The 23,013-nt window shown below is 39.3% G+C and overlaps 1 protein-coding gene and 1 pseudogene across 1 annotated transcript in view; both read left to right on the forward strand.

Moving 5' to 3' along the window:
- The window catches only part of TEKT3 (tektin 3), a 39,534-nt gene that overhangs the window by 11,310 nt on the left and 5,211 nt on the right, over positions 1-23,013 (forward strand). Inside the window, exons 3-7 of the mRNA XM_019712518.3 lie at positions 464-547; positions 7,480-7,550; positions 11,487-11,630; positions 13,969-14,191; positions 17,244-17,398. Of these exons, the coding sequence (XP_019568077.3) occupies positions 464-547; positions 7,480-7,550; positions 11,487-11,630; positions 13,969-14,191; positions 17,244-17,398 (677 nt within the window). The remainder of the gene's footprint in view (positions 1-463; positions 548-7,479; positions 7,551-11,486; positions 11,631-13,968; positions 14,192-17,243; positions 17,399-23,013) is intronic.
- LOC141569025 (U6 spliceosomal RNA) lies at positions 13,075-13,190 on the forward strand (annotated as a pseudogene).

Raw genomic sequence — 23,013 nt, forward strand, 5'->3', positions numbered from 1 at the left:
AAACAATAAGTGGTACTTTAAAAATAATCGCTTGGGTTTTTGGCTACACAAATATTTTGATGTCTTTAAAGATAATCATTTGTTTTTCCCTTACTCTTCTCAGAAAATATTTGGAAATAATATCTTGAAGACTATGTTTCAGGTTTTTGAAGTATTTCCCTCAAAGAAATTAATGCCAAGTAATTGTCTCAGATGCTAATGTGTGGGGTTCAAGTAGATGCCATCTGCTTCATTTTGTCAACTTTCCAAATTAGAAATTTTTTCAAGCTACTTTGAAGAACTAACAAGAAACAGGGATTTACTTAGTTGTCACGGTCAGTTTCATGCTATATTTCCAACAAAATGGCTTGAAAAGTTGGTATTGTGAGCATTTGTTAACTTGTTTTAGAAACAGATCTTTAGACATGCTAGTCACTGATTTTAGAGTTTATATTAGTGGTTTCCATTATTTGTATCTCTGTAGGTAGCCCGAGAATGTCTGTTTCACCGAGAGAAGAGAATGGGCATCGATCTAGTTCATGATGAAGTGGAAAAAGAACTGCTGATGGTAAATGTGGGGGGAAAGCTTCAACAAGAAACTTAATTGCACACATGTGTTTAATGTGTATATACAAAAAATATTACCTAAAGCCACTTATAAATAAGAAGTTGTAGTATCAAGTGTTTATAGCATTTAAAAAATTTACCTTCTTTTTTGGTTATAAAAGTAATAGATGTTCATTTAGAGAATTGGAAATATATAGAAAATGATAAAGAAAGATAAAAATTACCTGAGGTTCACTTGGAAATCACTATAAACTTTGGAGTATCTTTATTAATCATACTTAGACAGACATCACCCAACTTAAAGACATGTCTTCAAGATTAGAATTATACTGTATAAATAAATTTGAATAGTGCTATTTTTGCAGGCTAAATACTCAGTGCTATTTATTCTTAAATATAGATGTGGGAAGGCAGTGCTATTTTTTTTTAAAGACTTCATTTTTTTAAAGCAGTTTTAGGTTTACAGTAATATTGAGAGGAAGTACAGAGATTTCCCACATGCCCCTTGCTGGGCCCCCACACATACACAGCCTCTCGATTATCAACACCCCACCAGATGGTACATTTATTACAATTGATGAACCTGCACTGACACATCACAATCATCTGAAGTCTATAGTTTACCCTTAGGGTTCAGTCTTGGTGTTGTAGATCCTATGAGTTTGGACAATGTATAATGGCGTGTATTCATCATTATAATGTCATACAGAGTATTTTCACTGCCCGAAAAATCCTCTGATTCTGCCTAGTCAACCCTTCCCCACCCTAATAGTGCTGTATTCATTTAAAAATTATGTTGGGGTAATTTCCCTATATGATTAGATATCCTTTAAGACATAATTTTAATGGTTACATAATGTTCCACAATGTGAGGTGCTTTCATTTAAAAAAAACATCAATTCTCTCTTTTTAAATAGTTAGTTTGTTTCCCTATCTCCTTTATTTCCCCTATTTTCATAACTTTGCAGTATACAAAAATATTATTCATAACTGTATGTATTGCTAGTTTTTTCCTTAGAACACATTTCAAAAAAGGTAATTGATGTGTCAAAAGGTGTATACGTTTGGAAAGCTTTTGATATATAGCCAAATCGCCTTCCAGAACCTTGTAGTTACATCACACTAGTATGCTGCTTCCCCCACTATGCTCTCTTCCACCTCTACCAATTAAATATGATTTAGTTCTAAGTTCGCTAACCTTTACTTCCTACGCTTGCTCCCACAAGATCTCTGACACTCCTTAAGATTTCAGTCATTACATACCCAAGGTCCTTCCTAATCTCCTTTTCCCCGCCCCCCGACCCCGCACTCCAGGTACTCTATTAAGCATTAGTTGAACATCCCTAAGTACCTGACAAACATATTTACATTGGTAACTAATTTTTTGGTTCACATTCATGAAGCCTAAAAGTGAATGTTTCTTCTATCCTGATGCCTTCTGTCCTCCCTTTCTATTGGTGGTACTGTTTGCTGGTTCTATTACTCCTCTGCCTTCCCCTTACGATTAATACTTCCAAGGTTCTCCAGTTACCACAGCATGACTTGCTGACTGTCACCTCCTCCACCTCTGTCATCAGCTTCCAGCTCCTGTACATTGTTCCTCTAATTTGTTTCATTTTTCTATTCCATTCCATTTTTCCTACCATTATTCCAAACCATCCTTTCCTCTTTCACAGCTAGTTAATGTGAAATCCCCAAATACCTTCCCTCCCCTCCAGTTTCACTTGGATCTGTACTGCACATGATTGCCAGTTTTCCTCGTCTGCTAAAACTCTTCCTTGACTCCGCAGTTCCTCCAGGAAAAAATCTACTTTGGCCTTCCATTGTCTGGCTCTCACCCCTTCTCATCTTTCCCATTCTGACTTGCTGAATTTCTGCTGCAGCAAATCCATTAACTGTCCGTGAACCAGTTTTGTAGGGTCCCACCTTTTTAATTTTGATTGGTGCTTGGTAAAAAATGGATCCTTGGAAAGAAGGTAAACATGACTAGCTAGCAACCTGGTCATCTGTATTTTATCCTTAGAAGTTATCAAGGGTCCCTTTTAACACTGCACTGATTTTTTTTTAGTGACCAATTACATTAAGGATGATAAGCAGAAGGTTTTTTCTTTGCTCTTTCCTTTTCTGTACTCCTGGCTCTCTGAAAGAAAGCAGTATGAGTTGAAATAATATACTCAGGAAAGCTTTCACCACTTCAGAGAGCCTATGTAATCGACTTATAAAAGCCACAGTCCCCACTGCTGCATTTGAGTAATTAGGAATATGGCATCCTGAGTGAAAGAGCTTTGCAACAAAAACAGCTCTGTTGTTTCTTCTCTTTGAGCCTCTGATGAATCTCACAAGTGTTAAAATAATCTGTCATCTCTTCTGTTGTTCTAAATGGGAAGGAATTTATCAGCAAATATTTCTTGGCCTCTTGTTCTCAGTAATCCTGAGGTGTTCTCTATGAAGTAAATTATAAGCCACTTCTAACAGCTTAACTTTATCAGTTTGCCCACAAACACTCTATGGTATTTCTAAGAGGTTTTTTTTATTAAAAAAAAAAAAAACTTGGTTACTTCAGTGTTTCCATTATTTTAGCTCTCAAATCTGGCTGGAGCTTAGAAGTTTCTTAAAATATCAGTGATTGGGTCCCACATCCAGAGATTCTGATTGAAATCTGGAATGGGGAATAGGCATTGATATTTTAAAATGTTCCCAAATAATTCTCATTAACAACCAGAGTTAAGAACCACTTCTTTAAAACTATAAAATATCATTGATAGAAATTAATGAGTATCTAAATAAATTGACATAGTACGTTCACATATTGGAAGACTTAAATAGTGTTAAGATGTCAGTACTTCCCAATATGCTTCAGAGATTCAACACAATTCCTATGAAAATCCCAGCTGACTTCTTTCTAGAAATTGGCAAGCAGATCCTAAATTTCACAGGGAAATTCAAGGAATGCAGAATAGCCAAAATAATATTGAAAAAGAATAAAGTTGAAGGATTCACTCTTCTTGATTTCAAAACTTACTACGAAGCTCCAACACATGAAACAGTGTGGTACTGACTTAAGGATAAATATATAGATCAATGGAATGGCATTTGAAAATCCAGAAATAAACCCTCATGTTTATGATCAATTAATCTTCAACCAGGGTGCCAAGACTGTTCAATGGGAAAGGGCTATTCTCTTCAACACATGGGAGTGGGACAATTGGATATCTACATGCAAAAGACTGAAGTTGGACCCGTATCTCACAACATATAAAAACAGTTGAGTCAAAATGGATGAACGACTTAAATGTAAGAGCTAAAACTGTAAAACTCTAAGAAGAAAACATAGGCATAAATATTTGTGACATTGGAATAGGCAATAGTTTCTTAAATCTGACATCAAAAGCACAAAGCATAAACAACATAAGAAAAAAATAAATTGGACATCATCAAAATGAAAAATTTTGATGCCTCAAAGAACATCATCAATAAAGTGAAAAGGCAATCACAGAATGGAATAAAATCTTTGCAAATCATATGTTAGAAAATGTGAAGAACTCTTACAACTCAAAAATAAATAAATAAACAAACAAACAAATAACAACCCAATTAAAAAATGGGCAAAGGATCCGAATAGAGAGTTCTCCAAAGTGGATACACAACTGGCAGATAAGCATAAGAAAGAATGCTCAACAACATTAGTCATCAGGGAAATGCAAATAAAACCACAATGAACTACCACTTCACATCAACTAGGATGGCTATACTCAAAAATACAGATAATAACAAGTGTTGGTGAGAATGTGGAGAAATTAGAACCCTCATTTACTGCTGGTGGGAATGTAAAATGGTGTAGCTGCTTGGAAAATGGTTAAACATAGAGTTACCACATGATTCAGTAATTCCACTCTATGTATTTACCCAAGAGAAAAGAAAGAACATGCCCACACAAGAACTCGTACATGAATGTTCATAGCAGCCATTTAGAAACAACCCAGATGTCCGTCAACTGATGAATGTTAAGTAAAATATGTCCTCTCCATACAATAGAATGTTATTCAGACATAAAAAGGAATGTACTGATACATTCTACTACATGGATGATCCTTGAAAAAATTATGCTAAGTGAAGGAAGCCAGTCACAAAGAACCACAAATTGTACTGTTCCATTTATATGAAATGTCCACATTTGGGAAATCAATAGAGACTGAACGTAGGTTAGTGGTTGCCTAGGAGGATTGGAAATTGGGGGTAACAGATAAGGGGTATGGTGTTTCTTGGGAGGGAGGGGGGAGAAATGAAAATATTTTATAATTGGTTATGGTGATGGCTACACAATTCTGTGAATATACTGAAAAAACACCCAATTGTACAGTTAAATACATAAATTCTGTTGTATGTGAATTACATCTCAATAGAACAATGAAAAAAAAAAAGAACCACTGCTTTGGAGATGAATTTTTCTAGGTCAGTAGCAGAGGCTGCTTTACCTCAAAATAACTGAGTCTGCAATTAGAGTAATGCTTCACCATTTGAGGGGGTGACTTAGTCATTGCCAATTAATTCAAGTAGTGAATTGTCCTGTAGTCTACTCAAGGTAATATTAGCACATCTTTTATTTTTACCACAATGGTCTCAATTTTTAGAATAACTAAATGAACACTATAAAAAAGTAGCCTTAAAAGGCCTACTTTTGGAAAATGTGGGTGGAATGAAATATTTTCTCATGAATTCTGTTGGCTGTTATATTCAGTCAGTGATATTCACCAAATTCTTACAGAATGGCTTCTCTTGGGAAATTGATCGGGATTCTATCTATATTCATAGTACTTCGAGACCATGCTAACTCCTTGGACTTTGAAGCCAAATGAACCTTTGAGCGCAGATTAATAGATAAGTTAACATTGGGGACAGTCACAAAAGTCTTCAGTTTTAGGCATTTAGACTTTTCTGCCTCCAACCATCTGACCTTCACCATATAACTTTTAAATTTTAATATAAAATCTATTGTTGAGTAATTTTTTATAACCAGAGTCTCATTAAATGTAAATTTTTTTCACTAAAAGTCCTAGGAATTCCTACTGTGTGCATGGTGTACACATAATATAAAAGCTCACTAGGTTTTGGGGTTTGAAGTGGCATTTTTAAAGTACTCCATGTATCTTCTGCCAACACCTCAGTGAAATAGCTACACACTCAAAACAAGCCATAGAGAAAGATGAAGACTGAACAACACTGAAAATGCAGACGGATGCACAACCTACTGTGAGAATATCTTTGCGACCTGTAAGGCCAGGGAGAACCTTGGTAACATGGTGGAAATTTAGTTTTTCATTTACTCCATTAATTCAAAGACTCAGACAATAGAGTTATCACTGAAATAAACCCTAGGTATATTCAATATTTTTATGTTAAACAATTAAAGAATAAAAGATAAGACTATATAGTTGGGTAATAATTAATATTGGAGTGAAGGACTTGATGATCAAATTAACAAAGGCAAAAACCAAAAGGGGATATTTGATTATTTGATAGTTTGACATCATAGAAATCATAAATGTCTATATATCAAAAATACCATGCACAAAATACAATGCAAGGGCTAAACTGTAAAACAAAGACCCATCTATCTATCTATCTATCTATCTATCTATCTATCTATCTATCTATCTATCTATCTATCTATCTATCATCTACATATATATAACAAATATATATGACATGTATCTTGGGAAAGTACAGGCTTTTAAATATAAGAACACATAAGTTAATAAGAAAAAAACAACAGAAAAAAGTGGACAAGCATATGAACAGTTGGTTCACAAAAGAAGAAAGTCAAATGATGAGAAAATACACAGTCAAAATATTAACCTGCAAATTTGAGCAAATGTGCTGTTTTGGGGGGACTCTCATCACACTGGCAGAGATTGAGAGGAGTTATATAGCCACTTGGTGTGCGAGGTGAGGAAACTCACACTCATTTATTATTGTAAATGGGTACAACTTTTCTGAAGGGCAGTTTGGCTATACTTGTCAAAACCTTAAAACCAGCATACCCTTTGGTGGTATCTAAATATTTATTGAGGTTGTTCATCACAGTACTGTTTCATGTCATGGGAAAACGTTCAAGTTTAAAATGAAAAAGCAGAACACAAAACATTATGCACTGTATGATTACTTTTCACTTGAAAAAGTGTTAACAATGATTATGTGCACTTTTTAAATGTCTTCTTGATGCTATTTTGAGTTCCTAGATTTTCTAATGTGAATACGAATTTTGGAGGAAAGTAAATGTTTGTTTTAAAAAAATCTCTGACACAACACGTTATGTAATAGTGTATACATCCTAGCAGCATCAAAATGCTATGTGTGTGCTCAGGTAGGGCAGAGTGGCTAGCAAATGTGTTTGTATGAGTCTAGGAGCTGGGCTGCAGGGCATAGTCAGGACAGAGGGGAGGGGAAGACAGCCTCTGTTTGGACCGTAAAACTGAGTCTGTTGGAGGTTACATGCACTGTGGGAGAGAAGTCCCTTTTTGGCTGCTCTTTTCTCCTCCCTGATTGACTTTGTCTTGGAAGAATAGTTAATACAGAAGAAGCCATGCATTAAATTCCGCCTTGCACATCACCAGAATTTTATTTATTTATATGTTTGTTTATTTAGGACAGAGATAAAAATAAAGAAAAACCTTAGAATTTTACCCCTATCCCAATTTATTCAATTATATAATTTCCCTATAGCCCTATAATATTTAGATTGCCATGTCATGGGGACATATATGTCATGGGGGCATATATGTAAATAAGTGGATGTAAAGTTGTCTTGTTGTTTTACTTTACAATTTTCCCAGAAACAAAGTTTTCCTTCATAGATGTTTTGTTACATTGTTGTTTTTGAATGTTATACTCAATAAATGAAAACATTAATGTGTATTTTTTTCAATTGAGTAGGAAGTTGATATTATTCTGAGTTGTCAAGAAAGGATGAAGCTACATTTGGATAAGGCCATTGCCCAACTTGCGTAAGAGCTTTACCTCTCTATACAATTTAAAATCTAATCATGAAACTGTACTTTTATGCCTTCCATTCAGATTTCTCTTAGCTTCTTATATAAGGATTTTTATGTAAGAAACACACACACACACACACACACACGTTTTTATTTAGAGGTTTAAATGAGTACTTGGAGTATTTGCTTGAAATTTTAATTTAAAGAAATAATTTTGAGATTCCATAGAAAGGATTTCTGCTCTAACTTGGAATATGGCTAAGGTTTCTTTTAACTCAAAAGACTTATTCTTTGATAAGAGATTGACTTGTGTATGTTCAGCCCAATAGTTAGAAGAGTAATGAATTGTGGCTCACGTTTATGTTTATTTTCCTTCCCTCTGTAAAGACTCAGCCTTCCCTGGTTTTCCCGCAGCCCTGGTACACTGTCCTTCATGCTCTGGTTGCACCATCTCAGCATTCACGCATCCAGTGCATTGTAATTGCTCACCCGCCTTATTCGCTACCAGAACACACATTCCTCTTTTCTTGGCAATAGGAGATAGTAGGTACTTGATATGATGGTGGGGATTTGGGAAGGGGGAATAATAATCAAAGGAAGGTCTAAAGTCACGACCACAGCTGTCAACATAGTAAAAGTATTGGCTGAGCCTGCTGCGTAACCTGAATAGAAAGATCAGTATTCGTTCAGTTGTGGCCATGGGAAGAAGTTGTGTTGATATTACACAAAGGAAATAATGATTCTGTTTCCACGAATGTTGTCGAGGATCATGTGTGATACACCCAAAGGAATATGTGTGATAAAGGTATCACTATTTCTTCCTTAGTTTTCCCACCCTGCCCATCAGGATTGAAGCTGTGAGGGTTGGGTGAGGTTCAGATGGCTGCCATACCAGATCTGATGGGAAGGACTCTTTAATTCAGAGACTGGTGAGGATAGGCGAAAGGTTAAGGATGACTCTCAGCTCATGGTTTGGTTAACTGTACAATTTACGTAAGCTATAAATACCAGGCAGTACAGTTCCAACATCAATTTCTGGTTTCTGCTCCCTAGGAATTTCAGAAACACACTTTAGTGCGGTTCAAATAATTGTTTCTGTTCTGTTTTCTTCTTGTCCAGTTCCTATTTTTTTTCATAATCTAGAATCTGCTGCCCATCTTCCGTGTCCTTTGCTCTTCTTGGCCTGGATTGTTCCACCCTGGAACAGCCATATCTTCATATCAGCCCCCATTACAAATGGCCTCGGTCTGGGCCTCATGCAGGGCTCTGTCTCTGCATGTACACTTGTTCAGAATCTTTGTTGGTGATCCTTTAAAGGCTTGGCTTTCCTTGAACACACAGTGGGCAAAATGCTTACCTCATTTCCTGGGGTGGCTTCCCCCGGATTTGTGGGACCCTGGGTCACTAACATCATGATCCCTGGGCTTTGTTCATTGAGGGTGATGGGAGGAGGGTTTTAACTCCACTTGTCTTGGAAGGAACAATGAAGTGCTCAGCTGAAAATGACGTCTCATTAGCTATCAACGTGGCAGCCAAGCTTTTTCCGATCTTGGGCTATAAGGTAGTCCATGGGATGCTGTCTCAAGGACTTTCCTTTGGAAAGCCTGACATCAGGTCAGAAGGGGAGTCGAGGATGTCAGCCCAAGAGAGAAAGCCTATGGGGCATTTTGATCCCAGCCCATAAATGAGAAAGGCCCTCTAATCCCAGAGTTTCAGCACAACCTGAGGCATGAGTCTGAACACAGAAGTAGCAACCGGAGGCAGCTTCTTACTTTTCATCCTTTGCACATGTATATTATTTTAGAATTTACACTCATTTCCACTTCACATGCGTGTGTGTGTATGTGTGTGTGTGTGTGTAAGGAGAGAGCTCTGGTGACAGGTCAACTGACTTACCCAAAGGCACAGGCTATGTTAAAGAGAAGACGAGGCTAGAATTAGTCTATTCAGTCTGTCCATGCAGGCTTTACTGACTGGCTCCTGTACGCTAAGACCGTTTTTGGGTGCTGGGAATACAGAAATGATTAAGATCATTCAGTTGTCCTCCTTTTCAAATATTATGTATGTGATAATGCCTCCCAAATTTTTGTTTCTAGGGGGTGTCTAGGTCCTTCCCAAATTTCAACAACCTACTTGGTACCTCCACGTGGATCTTTAATGGACACTGAAGCTCAGTGTGTCAGCGGAACGTCAGACTTCAACCTATTTACCCACAGCCTAGCCCACCTTGGTTGATGGAATTCTGCTACACTAATGACTCAACTTCAGCTCTTTTTCCTCACTGATGTACAATCTCCTGGGAGATTATGTTGGTTTCATTTTTTTTTTAATAGTGATGATATCATCTGAAAAGCTAACATGCTGTTTAAAAACAAGTCTATCCTATTTTTCTTGACTTCTTACATATTTGTACTTTGAAATTTTGACAACCATCAGCTGGTTCTCTGTGTGCATATTTCCATTTTACTTTGTTTATTCTTTTTTTTTTTTTTTCAGATTCCACATATAATTGAAATAATATGGTATTTGTCTTTCTCTGACTTAAATTTCACTTAGCATAATACCCTTTAGGTTCATCCATATTGTCACAAATGACAAAATTTTGTTATTTATTTTTACTGCTAAATAGTATTCCACTGTGTGTGTGTGTGTGTGTGTGTGTGTGTGTGTGTGTGTGTGTTCTTTGTATCTTGGTTCCATCTTTAAAACATATCTAGAATCTGAGCTTCTTCTCACTTCCTTCAGTGCTACCCCTGTGGTCCAAAGCTACCACCATCTCTTACCTGGGTAACTGCACCTGTCTGCTAATGGGTGTCCCTGTCCCCTGCAGTCTGTTCTCAACCCGGCACCAGAATCCTTTAAAATTGCAAGTCAGTGGTCTCCCATTCCACTCGGGAGAAAGCCTGACTCCTCCCAATGTCCATCAAGGCCCTGCATGCTCTGCTCTCCTCCTTCAAATCTTTGCTCAAACATCGCCTCCTCAAGGAGTCACACCCCTGACCATCCTATTTGAAATCATCTCTCATACTCCTAGACCCCTTTTCCTGCTTTGTTTTCTGCATTGTTCTGCTAACAAATCACATGATTTGCTTCCTTGTGGGTATTACCTGTCTCCTCCCAGTAGGATGTATATAAGCTCATTTAGGAAGAGATGTTTGTTTTGTCCATTGATGCATTGCAGGCTTGTAGAACAGTGTCTGGCATGTAGCAGGTATCCAATAATTATTTGTTGAATGAACTACTCCATGAGTAAAGATATGGCTCACCCGTCACCCATGCCCACCCCTCAGGACGTATATTCGGTAGTGAGCAGCTGGGTCTCCTTTCTACTTGGCAGGGCAGTAAACACCATGCATCTCAGAGCTCACCAGGCCTTTTCCTTCCCAGGACTTCTCTGACTTTTGCCTCGGAGGTTAATTTTGACCCTTGGTTTCTATTTCCTGGCCAACTTCTCAGGCCTGGCATGACCACAAACTGAGGTCTCCTACGGATGGAGGGACGCTGGGCTATAAATGCCTCATAACTTCTCAGGGAATAGCAACCAAAGAATGGCGGAGAAAGGGGTTATAATGTAGAAGAGGAAAAGGAACAAGGAGAAAAAGACAGAGATGTGGACAGCTTACTCTTAACCAGTGTTCTATCTGGAACAGTTTGTGTGTTAGGAAGATACGCCCCAGGACTGGGGCTCTAGACACCTGACTTTTGTCTATCTACACCTCTTCTCCCTAAGCCCCACCCACCCCACCCCATGAAAGGGTCAATGTGGGAAGGGTTTTGATTCCTCACATGTATGGACACCTCCAGGGAAGGCTCCTTTTAATTGAGGAGTTGGACATTGTGTAAAGGAGGAGAGAGCCGGAGAGCAGTAATGGGTGGGTCCCATCACAGAAGGGCTATATGAAATTGTTACCCAAACTTGAAGCTCCGTTTCCTCACTCTGTGTTACAGAGCCAGCAGAGCTGCCCAGCACGAGCTGGAGAAGGACCTGAGTGATAAACAGACAGCTTACCGGATCGACGATAAATGCCACCACCTGCGGAACACATCAGACGGCATCAGCTACTTTCGCGGAGTGGAGAGGGTCGATGCGACGTAAGTCAGACACACACCCCATCTATGACTTTGATGTCATTTAATTCATTCTCCCTTCTTTCAAAATGATGCCGCTTACAGATTAGAACAGAAGACGTGAGAAGATGTGGAAAGGTCAGTGACACACCCTGCTTTGGACAAGTCTCAGTATGCATGTTCTGCAGTCAGGCCTTGACACTTACAGCCTGTATTCTTTTGTAAAGGAATATTTGATACTTATTTTTCTAACTATGAAAATAATAACTGATTGATGCAGAGAACCTAGAAAACACAGGTAATCAGAAAGCAGAGTGTTGCCTCTGTGTATTGGATGCCCAGGGCTCTGGGGAGCAAGCTGAAGAACAGCTTATTGTTTTTATTACCACTGCCTGTTAAACTTGCTTTGTTAGTGGTTTCTTTGCCAGGACCTTGCATGAAATCTTCAGCTCACGATCTTTTCCAGTCATTCCCTTTTCAAATAATCAACTTTATTGAGGTGAAATTCACCTATAATAATACACAGTTGGTATAAGTGTACATTTTGACGAATGTTGACAAGTTTCTATGCCTAGGTAACCATAACGATACTCAAGGTAAAGAACATTTTCGTCACCTCAGAAAGTTCCCTTGTATTCCCTCCCACACTCCTGACCCCTCCCTCTTGTAAAGTGAATCCCAAATGGATCTCTCCTCTGGGGCTGGTCACCCCCAAAGCAGGCCCCTCTCTTAGCACTTAGTAAGAGCAGCAACATGTACCTACTTTGACTTTTAGATTCTTCAGGTGTGAATCAGATTCAGGCTCTATGTCCTAAGTGGTCCCCACCAAATACCTCTTACTTGGCTTAAGGTCAGCAGGAAGCATCTTCCTTTGCTCCTTCCAGGGTGAGGAGTGGGTTGGGATGGAGCCACATACTCTGAACACCCAGCCCTCCACAAAAGGCCTCCACTATTTCTGGCACGAGTTCTTAGCCATCTCTTATAGGACGACAAGGTATGGAGCACATCAGGTGATATTTTGGGCCATTGGTGCCCGAGCTAAAATCTCAAGTCAACAGTGAGAGTCTCGTTTGATATCCTATTACATCAAAGAAATGTCACCCATACCCAGAGACGCCCAATGGTAACGATTTACTGTTAGTCCTTCCAATATTCTTCTAGTCATGTAGATAAAAAAAATTATGTATTTAAATAATGACATTACACACATACTGCCTGAATAGCATGTCTGATACTTTACTTCATAATATATCAAAAACACTGCTTGTGAAAACATTCTTCTACAATATGAGTTTGCATGTTATATGGATTACTTTTATAAATGTACTACAATTTACTTATTTTTTTCTTTACTTTTGGACATTTAGGCTGTTTCCAGTTTATCAGTGATTGGCATAAATAAAGCTGAAAATGACTGTCCTCACATATACATCTTTGAGTGCATTATTTCCTTAGGGAAATTTCTAGAGTGCTTGCTTCAGCAGCACACATACTAATATTGGAGTGAAAGAGAGATGATACAGACGATTCATGTGGCCCCTGTGCAAAGATGACTTGGAAATTCGTGAAGCATTCCATATTTTTAGTTCTGAGGGTGTAATGTACAGCATGGTGACTTTAGGTAACAATACTGTAATGGATATTTGAAAGTTGCTAAGAGAGTAGATTTTAAAAATTCTCATCACAAGAAAAAAATTATAACTGTATATGGTGATAGTTGTTAACTAGACTGATTGTGGTAATCATTTTGCAACATATACCTATATCAAATCATTATGTGGAATACCTAAAACCAATATAATGTTATACAGCAATTATATCTCAATAAAAATATTTCTAGAAGTGACATTTCTGGGTTATACGCATTTGAAAGGCTCTGGTATGTTGACGTTTTACCCTGTAGCATGGTTGTACCAAATCAACGTTCCTACCTTCAGGATAAAAGAGAATCTATTTCTAGACATGCTCCTCAGCAAATCGTTCTCTTCACTTCTTGCTGTTATGATAAAGGGTTATTAGTATGTCGTTGTTTTCATTACTTTGATTATTCCTGAGGTTGAATATTTTTGTGTGACATGTTTGTAATGAACCTACGTACCCTTACCCTTCATCAATGCTTTCTTTCTCCCCAAATTGGCAGAGGAGTTAGTTTATGCTTTGGATTTATAGAAAATTGGTTAGCAGTAAAATAAAGAACAATGAAGAAAAGTTTAAAACAAGCTTTGCTCTGATGTTTACATTTTACTCAATAAACCCAGGGTCAGTGATTTGGGTTCTTTTACACAAAATGAATGATTGCCTACAGACCATCTAGGCCAATGCATCATTGTCACCATTGTTTGGTTCTAATTCCTTTTATCAGGATTTCAGTGCCCGAGTCCTGGGCCAAATTTACAGATGACAATATTCTCCGCTCCCAGAGTGAACGAGCAGCCTCCACAAAACTAAGAGATGACATTCAAAACCTTTTGGTTGTGACTGCCAATGAGATGTGGAATCAGTTCAACAAAGTGAACTTAGCTTTCACCAATCGCATTGCTGAGACTGCAGATGCTAAAAATAAGATTCAGATTCACTTAGCAAAGGTAAGTCAAGCACTGGTGGTACCCTTAGCTGACCTGGATGGATAGGGCAGGGCCTTAGGGACCACAAATCTCTCACCACTCCTGGAGAGATGCCATAAGGCGCACGACCTCCTGGCCATACAGACTAAGAAAAATTTAAAACAGTACAAAGAGCACCATTTATTTTAACCAGGTAGCCAGGTATCAAAATGAAATTGGAATCCACTGGTTTTTTTTTTTTTGAAACACAAAGAATGCACTATGTAATGAAAGGTTCATAGTATTTTTAACAGAAACAAAAATGTTATTATTAAATCTTAATGAATCACCATATGTAACTAGGAAGTAAATTTATTATTAGAACATATTGTAGGAATGTGTTCTGTTAAATAATTTCAGGCACCTTTTTCTGGAATATAAAACCAAACACAGAAACCTATTAGGTAGTTCAAAATGTTTCTGATATTAAATTTTTTAAAGTGCTCTAACTATAAGAGTTTTACAATAACAATAAAATGAAGGATTCAAGCAGAATTCATATGTTTCAAGATAAACAAGGAGCTCTTCTTTTATTTAGTATTAAACTTGGAGGTCTTATTATTTCTGTGGATTACACTGCGTATGTTTATATTTCTTTCTTTCTTTTTTTTTAAGAACCTTACAAGTCAGTCATGTCATTCTAAGGTGATGTTACCCAATTGAGAGCACCATGTTTTCTCAGCCTGCAGCAATTTATCTTTCCTTCTCATGGTACCTTTTTTGGGCAACAAATATTTATTGAGCCAGACAGTGTGCTATGTACTGTGAAGGGTAGAGAGAAGTATAAAAATGTAGTTTTTGTTCCCAGAAAGCTTATACTTGTGGAAAAGAGATGCATACATATTAAAAGCTCATGAATAATTAATAACAGTAGAAAAATTATAAATTGTGGTTGCCAGATAACAAATACAGGAAGTGTTTGGGGGACTTAGAAGAGGAAGTGAACATTCCAGATGGGCAACATCTTGAACAAAGCCTTAGGAGGTAATCAATCAGAGGTTGAGTTCAGGTCTGTAAACAGACCCATTTGGCTAGCGTGGATGGTATGTGTTCTGGTACAGAAGCTCGGAAGGAAAGGTAGGTTGGAGCCAGACTGTAGAGGACACTTGTGGAAAGGTATCCTTTGGGCAGTAAGAAGCCAGTCTAAAGGCCTTTTAGAAGACTGACTTGATGGAGTCCCTTTGTTCAACACATTTTTATTTACTATTATATTAGTTTGCTAGGGCTGCCGTAGAAAAGCATTACAGACTGAGGGACTTAAACAGCAGGAATGTATCATCTCACAGTTCTGGAGGCTAGAAGTCTGAGAAAGGTGTTTATAGGGTTGGTTTTCTCTGAGGCCTCTCTTCTGTCTGTGTCTGCACATGGTCTTCCATCTGTGTGTATGTCTGTCCTAACCTCCTCTTCTTAGACACCAGTCATATTGGATTAGGACTTACCCTAATGATCTCATCTTAACTTAGTTACCCCTTTAAAGACTCTATCTCCAAATAGAGTCACATTCTGAGGTAATAACATATTTATTTGGGGGGGCATAGAAGAGGGTAGAATTCAGCCCATGAAAGCTAGATTCAAGGTAGGCATTTGAGGGTGTACACACATGAACGACACACTGACCCTGCCGTCTTGTATCTTAGAGTGAGACAAAACATGCACGTAGAAAATAAGTGCCATCAGAAAGGTGCAGCATGAACCCCCTGCAGCTACAGAGAAAATGTTGTTTGTTTAGCAGAAGGAGCAGTTATTTCCAATAGCGAGAGACAGGGAGCCCCAGAGCGTGGCCTTGGTGATAGGAGCAATGTAATGATTTGCAGCAGGTTGTTGAAAGCATGGGAAAGGAGTCAAAGCTTATGTGACAGTTTTAAGAGTTCCTGGCTTACCCAAGTGCTTGAATCTGTGTGATTCCGTGATATCTCAGCAGGGGTGAAAGGATGTAGAAGTAGTCTGAGGACAAAACCTTGCATTAGAAATGAGGGGAAGTAGTTAGAGAGAAGCATAAGGAATTAGGGCAGCAGTTGGCCGAAGAAATTAAGCAAGGTGAGGGAATTCAAGGAAAGGGAGACATCAGAGACACCTCATCAGGGGTTTTGAAAGCACAGTCTTATGAGGGCAACTAGGGCCAGAGACTTAATACAGGAGCCACCGTGAGATTCGGTGGGCCAGAAGTGCAGGGAGAGAGAAGGCCATTGTTGAGAACACTTGGCAGTGAACGTGAGGAGAGGGCTGAGAGCACCGATTGGAAGCACCCAGGTCGGACTGGATGAGAGAATGATGGTGAAAACATGAGGTTTTAAAGGAATTTGGGTGATACTTGGACTCATCTCCTGGCCGCAGGAAAGAAGCAGGGGAAGGGGGATAGTGATGGGGAGAATGTGGGAAAATGAGAGTGCAGAGAGAGATCAAGGTGGGAGGAGAAAGAAGGGCTTAGAGCACAAGAGAGGGGCTAGCTTCACAAAGGAGGAACCAGGGAGGGATCCAAGTTTATGCAATTTGGGGGACCCTCTTTGAGAAAAAAGGATATAAAATTAGGACTACAAAATTGCCAGTGCTTCTCCCTTGTGAGTGAGGCACCCTGGGGCTTGACCTTGATTTGCTTCAAGGCAAATTCTCCACCAGCAGGAAAACATCTCTGTGAGATTAGTAAGAAGAGAGAGTGGAAGCCTCATGGCCTCCCTTTTCTCAGTTACACACAAATGAGTGCTGGTAAATATTTAACAACTGGTGGCCTCAGGTGGGGGAAAAAGCTCCGATTTGTAGCATTTGCCAATATCTGTGGTGTAAATACTCCCACCCTGGCTGATTTCACCCCCGAGTTGGGAGTTGGGAAAGTTCCATGCAGTCAGCTCTCCAGGGCAGCGGGAGAACTGCAGGTTTGCTGGGCATGGGGCTAGGAAGGAGCAGGGCACTCAGTGAATCAACCTCCCAGTCTGAGGGCCGAGGTGGGCTGGGCCCCAAATGGACAAGCAGGAAGCAGGAAGCAAGTGGGAAGCAGGCACAGCACGGAAGCCTCAGCCATCTGCTTCTCTTCCTACAGACCCTGCAGGAGATTTTCCAGACTGAAATGACCATAGAATCCATCAAGAAGGCCATCAAGGACAAGTCTGCCTTCCTGAAGGTGGCGCAGACCAGATTGGATGAGCGCACCCGGAGACCGAACATAGAGCTCTGCCGAGATTTGTCCCAGTTGCGGTGAGGCAGGAGGGAGCGCCCTTGGCGGGAGGGGAAAGTCAGGTTCGCTGTGGGGCGGGACACCAGCCTGACTGGGACGCCATGCTCTTTATGAAAGCGCTTTCTGCCAACACACCGGTGATATGGAAAAGCATAATAATGCTCACTGAAAATATTAATAGTGGGGCGTTAGTGTTTAACGGGCATGGAGTTTTGGTTTGGGATGATAAAAAGTTCTTGAGATGGATGATGGGGATGGATGCGTAGCATTGTGAATGTACTTAATGCCACAAAACTGAACGCTGAAAAATAGTTGAGATGGTAAATTTTTTGTTATGTATATTTTACCACAATTGAAAAAAAGAAAGAAATGACATCAACATTACACACAAAAAAGTGATAATAAACATTAGGCCTCATCCAGGGAGGCCAACAAGGCGTTTGAGTTCCCCCACACTTCCCTGGACTCTCTAGTTTCCAGCACACCTACCTCTATTGTAAGTGGCAGAGCGGCTTGCTGTGTGCTCCTCAGTGCTGGAGACTCGTCAGAAATGGAGCTTGGGTTACAGTTCCACTGACCCTTATCTATCTGCTTTCATCCATTTGCTCTCTTTGGCCTCTTTTAGCAGTTAGTGCCTCTGTTCTTGTCATGAAGACCATCCTCATGATCCCCTAAACATCCCAATGGCCTTTTAGGTTCATTTTACTTTGTTCTGTTCTCAGTAGAAATTGAGCACAGCTGGTCTTCTTCAAGCATGTCTCCTGCATACACATGTCAGGAGGAATCTGATGCCACAGTTTATCGAATGAACACTACATGTATTTTATTATTATTATTATTTTAACTTGGAAAATACCTTCTAGGATGGGCTTGTAAGGAATTGGCCAAGATACCTGCCTCCCCCCTCTCTCAACCCCCTACTCAATTCCGGCTTCATTTCTAATTTCCCAGTACCTGCTCTGCCTTTTCTTTCTGGATTTCGTCATTGCTATTCTTAGGTCATAAAATGCTCCATGCAGAGGCAAATCGAATTTATAGTAACTGGAGGAACAAAGGGGCAGCACTTGAAATCCAGAATTGTTTCTGGGGAGAGAGGCTGCCTGTCTTGTCTTCTACTTGTCCGGTGATAAATTCCCTTATCACCGTGAAGGATTTATCTAGCAGATAAAATGACTTTGAGCTCTACCAAAGAAACAGTGTGGATTGCCTGGAGGGAAAGGGAAGGGAGTTTTTCTGAGGCCAACAGTGATGAAAATAACCCTAAAGATAGAGACGGAGATAATAATGGCTGCCACCACTTACTGATCTCATTCTGTGCCCGCTACTGTCCTGAGCACTTTACACTACCTCATTCATTTCCTTCACTTTACAAATAAGGAAACTGAGGCAGAAGTGGGCTGAGTGCCTTGGCCCATGTGGCACCAGGTGGTAAGAATGAGAGCCACAGTCTGAATCCTAACCTGTCTTCGTGCAGAGCTCAGTCCCACCAAACCAACTCTTTGCTTCTGCTTCTCCCATCTTTCGTATTTCAGGGTGCTTTCTCCATTCCTCTATCATGTGTCTTATCTCATCTGACCTTCTTAATGCCCATGTGGGATGAGTTGACAAAGGAGGTACTGTATCCTCCTCTCTCTCTCACAGAGGATGAAACAGAGGGTCACAGAGGAGAGCGATACTGCGAAATACCCTACGCACATTCCGTGTTTCACTGAAAAGAAGATCTAGCTGGACTATCAGCTCTAAGGCATCTTTTGGAGCAAAAATTAATATAAGACCCAATATAATATAATATAATATAGTATAGTATAGTATAGTATAGTATAGTATAGTATAGTATAATATAATACAATACAATATAGTGCCCGGTCTTATTTTACTGTAATACCCAGTATACTTTCCTATACTATATAATATATACCGGGTCTTATATTAATTTTTGCTCCAAAAGACGCATTAGAGCTGATGGTCCGGCTAGGTCTTATTTTCGGGGAAACATGGTGGCATGGGTATAGTCTGTGTTGGATGCTAAGAAGCATGCTTTAGAATATATGCAAATAAACTTACTGCATTTCCCCCAGTGGAGCTGTTATCTAGGCCATAGCCACATAGGAGTTCAGCCAGCTACATGTTTCAGAGTGGGTCCCATAGAAACCCTACTCATACAGTGCTCACTATTTAGGATAAGCTGCCCTCCACTACAGAGGCTAGGTGGGCCGCTGGATGGCCAGTCTGAAGTGTGTGTTTGCTTCAGAAGAACACCCATTTGGCCAGTTGGGATTGGATCATGAATTGTGGCTTTCTGCAAATATGATTAGGAGAAGCTGAACCGAAATTTCATGCTCCAAAAATTTCTGCAGAGTCATCACAAGTAGAGATCGGGATAAATACATCGTTCAGACTGCCATTAGACAAACCCAGGGTTGCTTTTTAGGAGGGTTTTTAGTAGTGGTCTAATTTTACTTTAGAGTTATCAAACAATGAGGCATTCAGAGAGGCTTCTGAAAAGCTGAATGGTTTTTACTCTTTTTTCCCCTTCACAGCTAAACAGAAGTTGCTTTTCCTTTACTTCCTGTCCACTCCGTAGTATGTCTGTTCTTTTATTGGCTTTAGAACAAAACCTACTTTTGTTCTCTAAAGATTTCTTGTTAAAATATCGTTGCCAAAAATATGGCCCCAGAGTAACAACAGTGGAATTTAGGATTATTATTGGGGGAGGGGGTTATTTTTCCTTTTCAACTGATCATTCTGAAAGCAGCCCTTTGGCTGGGTTGCTTTCAGAATTAGATTAAGAAAAAATACGCGCATAAACTCAGAGGAGGGAGGACTGAGAAAAATTGCTGTTTTCATTTCAAGACTTTTATTTTCATTTAAAATTTTCTAAACGGGTTCTTTCAAAAGTAATTCTAAACATTCCTGGCATCTTTGGTGGCAGGGCTGACCAGGCTCTGCTTTACTTAAATAATCTCCATACTTTTTTTTTTTTTTTTTTTTTTAACTACGGTAGCTTTATTTGTATTTCAATGCAAAATGTTTTTCAGTTCTGTAATTCTCCCCAAATGAGTGGTTTCAGCAAAATAGCGCTCTGTGATCTGCCAAGAACAAGGAAACCGTGAGTGAAATGTGGCCTTGAAAGATGAGGAAAAATGTTATTTCTAATGGTGAAAGTTGAGGGAAGTGCAGTATCTCGTAGCTGTGTTCACACAGCAGTGGGAAAACAAGGATAATTGCCTGTGCTCTATGTAGCTTGAATTCCTTTTTTTAAACATTGATATTTTAACGTGTATTTTTTCAAAAGTTCCCTGAGATAAATTTTCCACTAGACTAGTATTTGGCTGCAAGGAGTAAAGACTCATATATCTTCCTGCTTCTTTCCCTACTTTTGGCTTCAGGGTTCCTTTTGAAGCCAGTGGAAGGGGCAGAGGGAGGGGTGAGAGACCAGAGGCAGGCCCTGGTGTGACTGTAAATAACCTGCTCCCCAAAGATTGGTTTCTTTCCTAGTGATATTTTATACCCTGGGATCAGGGAAAGAAAAAAATAAATAAATAAATAAATAAATAAAATATATATATATATAATTCAACCTCCTCTAAACAACAACAAAATATGTTTTAGATCAGTTCTCAGATTTTGTGTTTACCAATTCCAGACCAAAAGAAACTTGACACTTAAGTTTCAATTCCTTCCCTTCCCCACTGAAAGTAAGAAAACAGTTAGTTACAGGTTCTAAGATAAAAGGAGATGCATAGTCTGGATGTGTTTTCAGAGCTTACTGTTGCTTCTGTGAGCCTTTGGGGTGGGGTGCGGGGTGGGGGGGGTGGGGGGGGGTGCGGGGGATGGGGGGTTGGAGTTTTGCAGTACCTTTTCCTTCCCAGGCTGCAGGTGGGTTGAAAGCTGAACCTCCAGGCTCCCTCCAGCCTGTGTTTCCTCTCTACTACCTGGAGTCTGGTTTTTGTTCTTTAGAAAAATGTTTTTAAATTAAATTTATTGAGCTACATTGGTTAAGAAAATTGTACAGTTTTCAAGTGTACAGTTCTCTAATCTATCATTTGTATATGGCATTGTGTGTCTGCCACCCAAAGTCAAATCTCCCTCCGTTACCATATATTTGACCCCCTTTACCCTCTTGTACACCTGCCCCCCACTCTCTTACCCTCTGGTAACCACTAAACGTTGTCTGTCTATGAGTTTTTGTTTGTTTTTCTTGTTCATTTGTTGCTTTCAGTTTTATATTCCACTTATGAATGAAATCATGGGGTTCTTGAATTTTTCTGACTTAATTCGCTTAGCATGATAATCTCATGATTCATCCAGGTTGCCGCAAATGTAGTATTTCATCTTTTCTTATGGCTGGGTAATATTCCATTGCATATACGGTGTTTCCCCAGAAATAAGACCTAGCCAGACCATCAGCTCTCACGCGTCTTTTGGAGCAAAAATTAATATAAGACCTGGTATTATATTATATTATATTATACCAGGTAATATATTATATTATATTATATTATATTATATTATATTATATTATATTATATTATATTATATTACATTATATTAGATTATTATATTAGATTATTATGTTATATTATATTAGGCCCCGGTCTTAAAATAAGACCGGGTCTTACATTAATTTTTGCTCCAAAAGATACATTAGAGCTGATGGTCCGGCTAGGTCTTATTTTCGGGGAAACATGGTACCACATCTTCTTTATCCAATCATTTATTGAAGGTACTTTGGTTGTTTGCATGTCTTGGCCACTGTGAATAATGCTGCAGTGAACATAGGGGTACATATATCTTTATGAATAAATGTTTTAATTTTGGGAGGCAGATATCCAGAAGAGGAATTGCTGGGTCATATGGTAATTCTATTCTTAATTTTTCTGAGGAACTTCCGTACTCTTTTCCATAGTGGCTGTACCAATTTACGTTCCCACCAGCAGTGTATGAGGCTTCCTTTTTCTCCACAACCTCTGCAGCACTTGTTATTCTTTGTCTTGTTGATAATAGCCGTTCTAACAGGTGTGAGATGGTATCTCATTCTGGTTTTGATTTACATTTCCCTAATAGCCAATGAAGTTCAGCATCTTTTCATATCTCTGTTGGCTGTTTAAAGGCCATCTTGGGAGAGGTATCTGTTCAGCGCCTCTGCCCATTTTTTAATTGTAATATTTATTTATTTTTGTTATTGAGCTGTATGAGTTCTTTATATATTTTGTATATTAGCCCTTATGGAAGGTGTTGTTTGCAAATATCTTCTCCCATTTGGTGGGTGGCCTCTTTGTTTTGTTGATGGTTTCTTTTTCTGTGCAGAAGCTTTTCTTGAGAGATCCTGTGGGCTTGGACCTCTGGGCAGCTCTCTACCTCCCACTGCGACCTCCTTTACGTAGGACATGGAAGTTGGTCCTCCTGCAACAAGCATTTTCTTCGTGCCTGTCAACTGCAGGAGGGGCTGCTGGGTTGAGCCTTGAGCAAAGTCAGCTCATGGAAGGGTGCTTTCAGGGAGCTGATGGCCTGCAGGAAAAATGCAGTAAATTACATTGGGCAACTACCTAGTCCCAGGGTTAAGGGAGGGACTTCAGGAAGAAGTGTGTATTTGCTTGGTCTTTGAAGATTGCATAAATTAGCAGATGGGGAG

The sequence above is a fragment of the Rhinolophus sinicus genome, chromosome 12 (genome assembly GCF_057876585.1).
Source record: "Rhinolophus sinicus isolate RSI-liver-muscle chromosome 12, RSI-T2T, whole genome shotgun sequence".
Classification (NCBI taxonomy): Eukaryota; Metazoa; Chordata; class Mammalia; order Chiroptera; family Rhinolophidae; genus Rhinolophus; species Rhinolophus sinicus.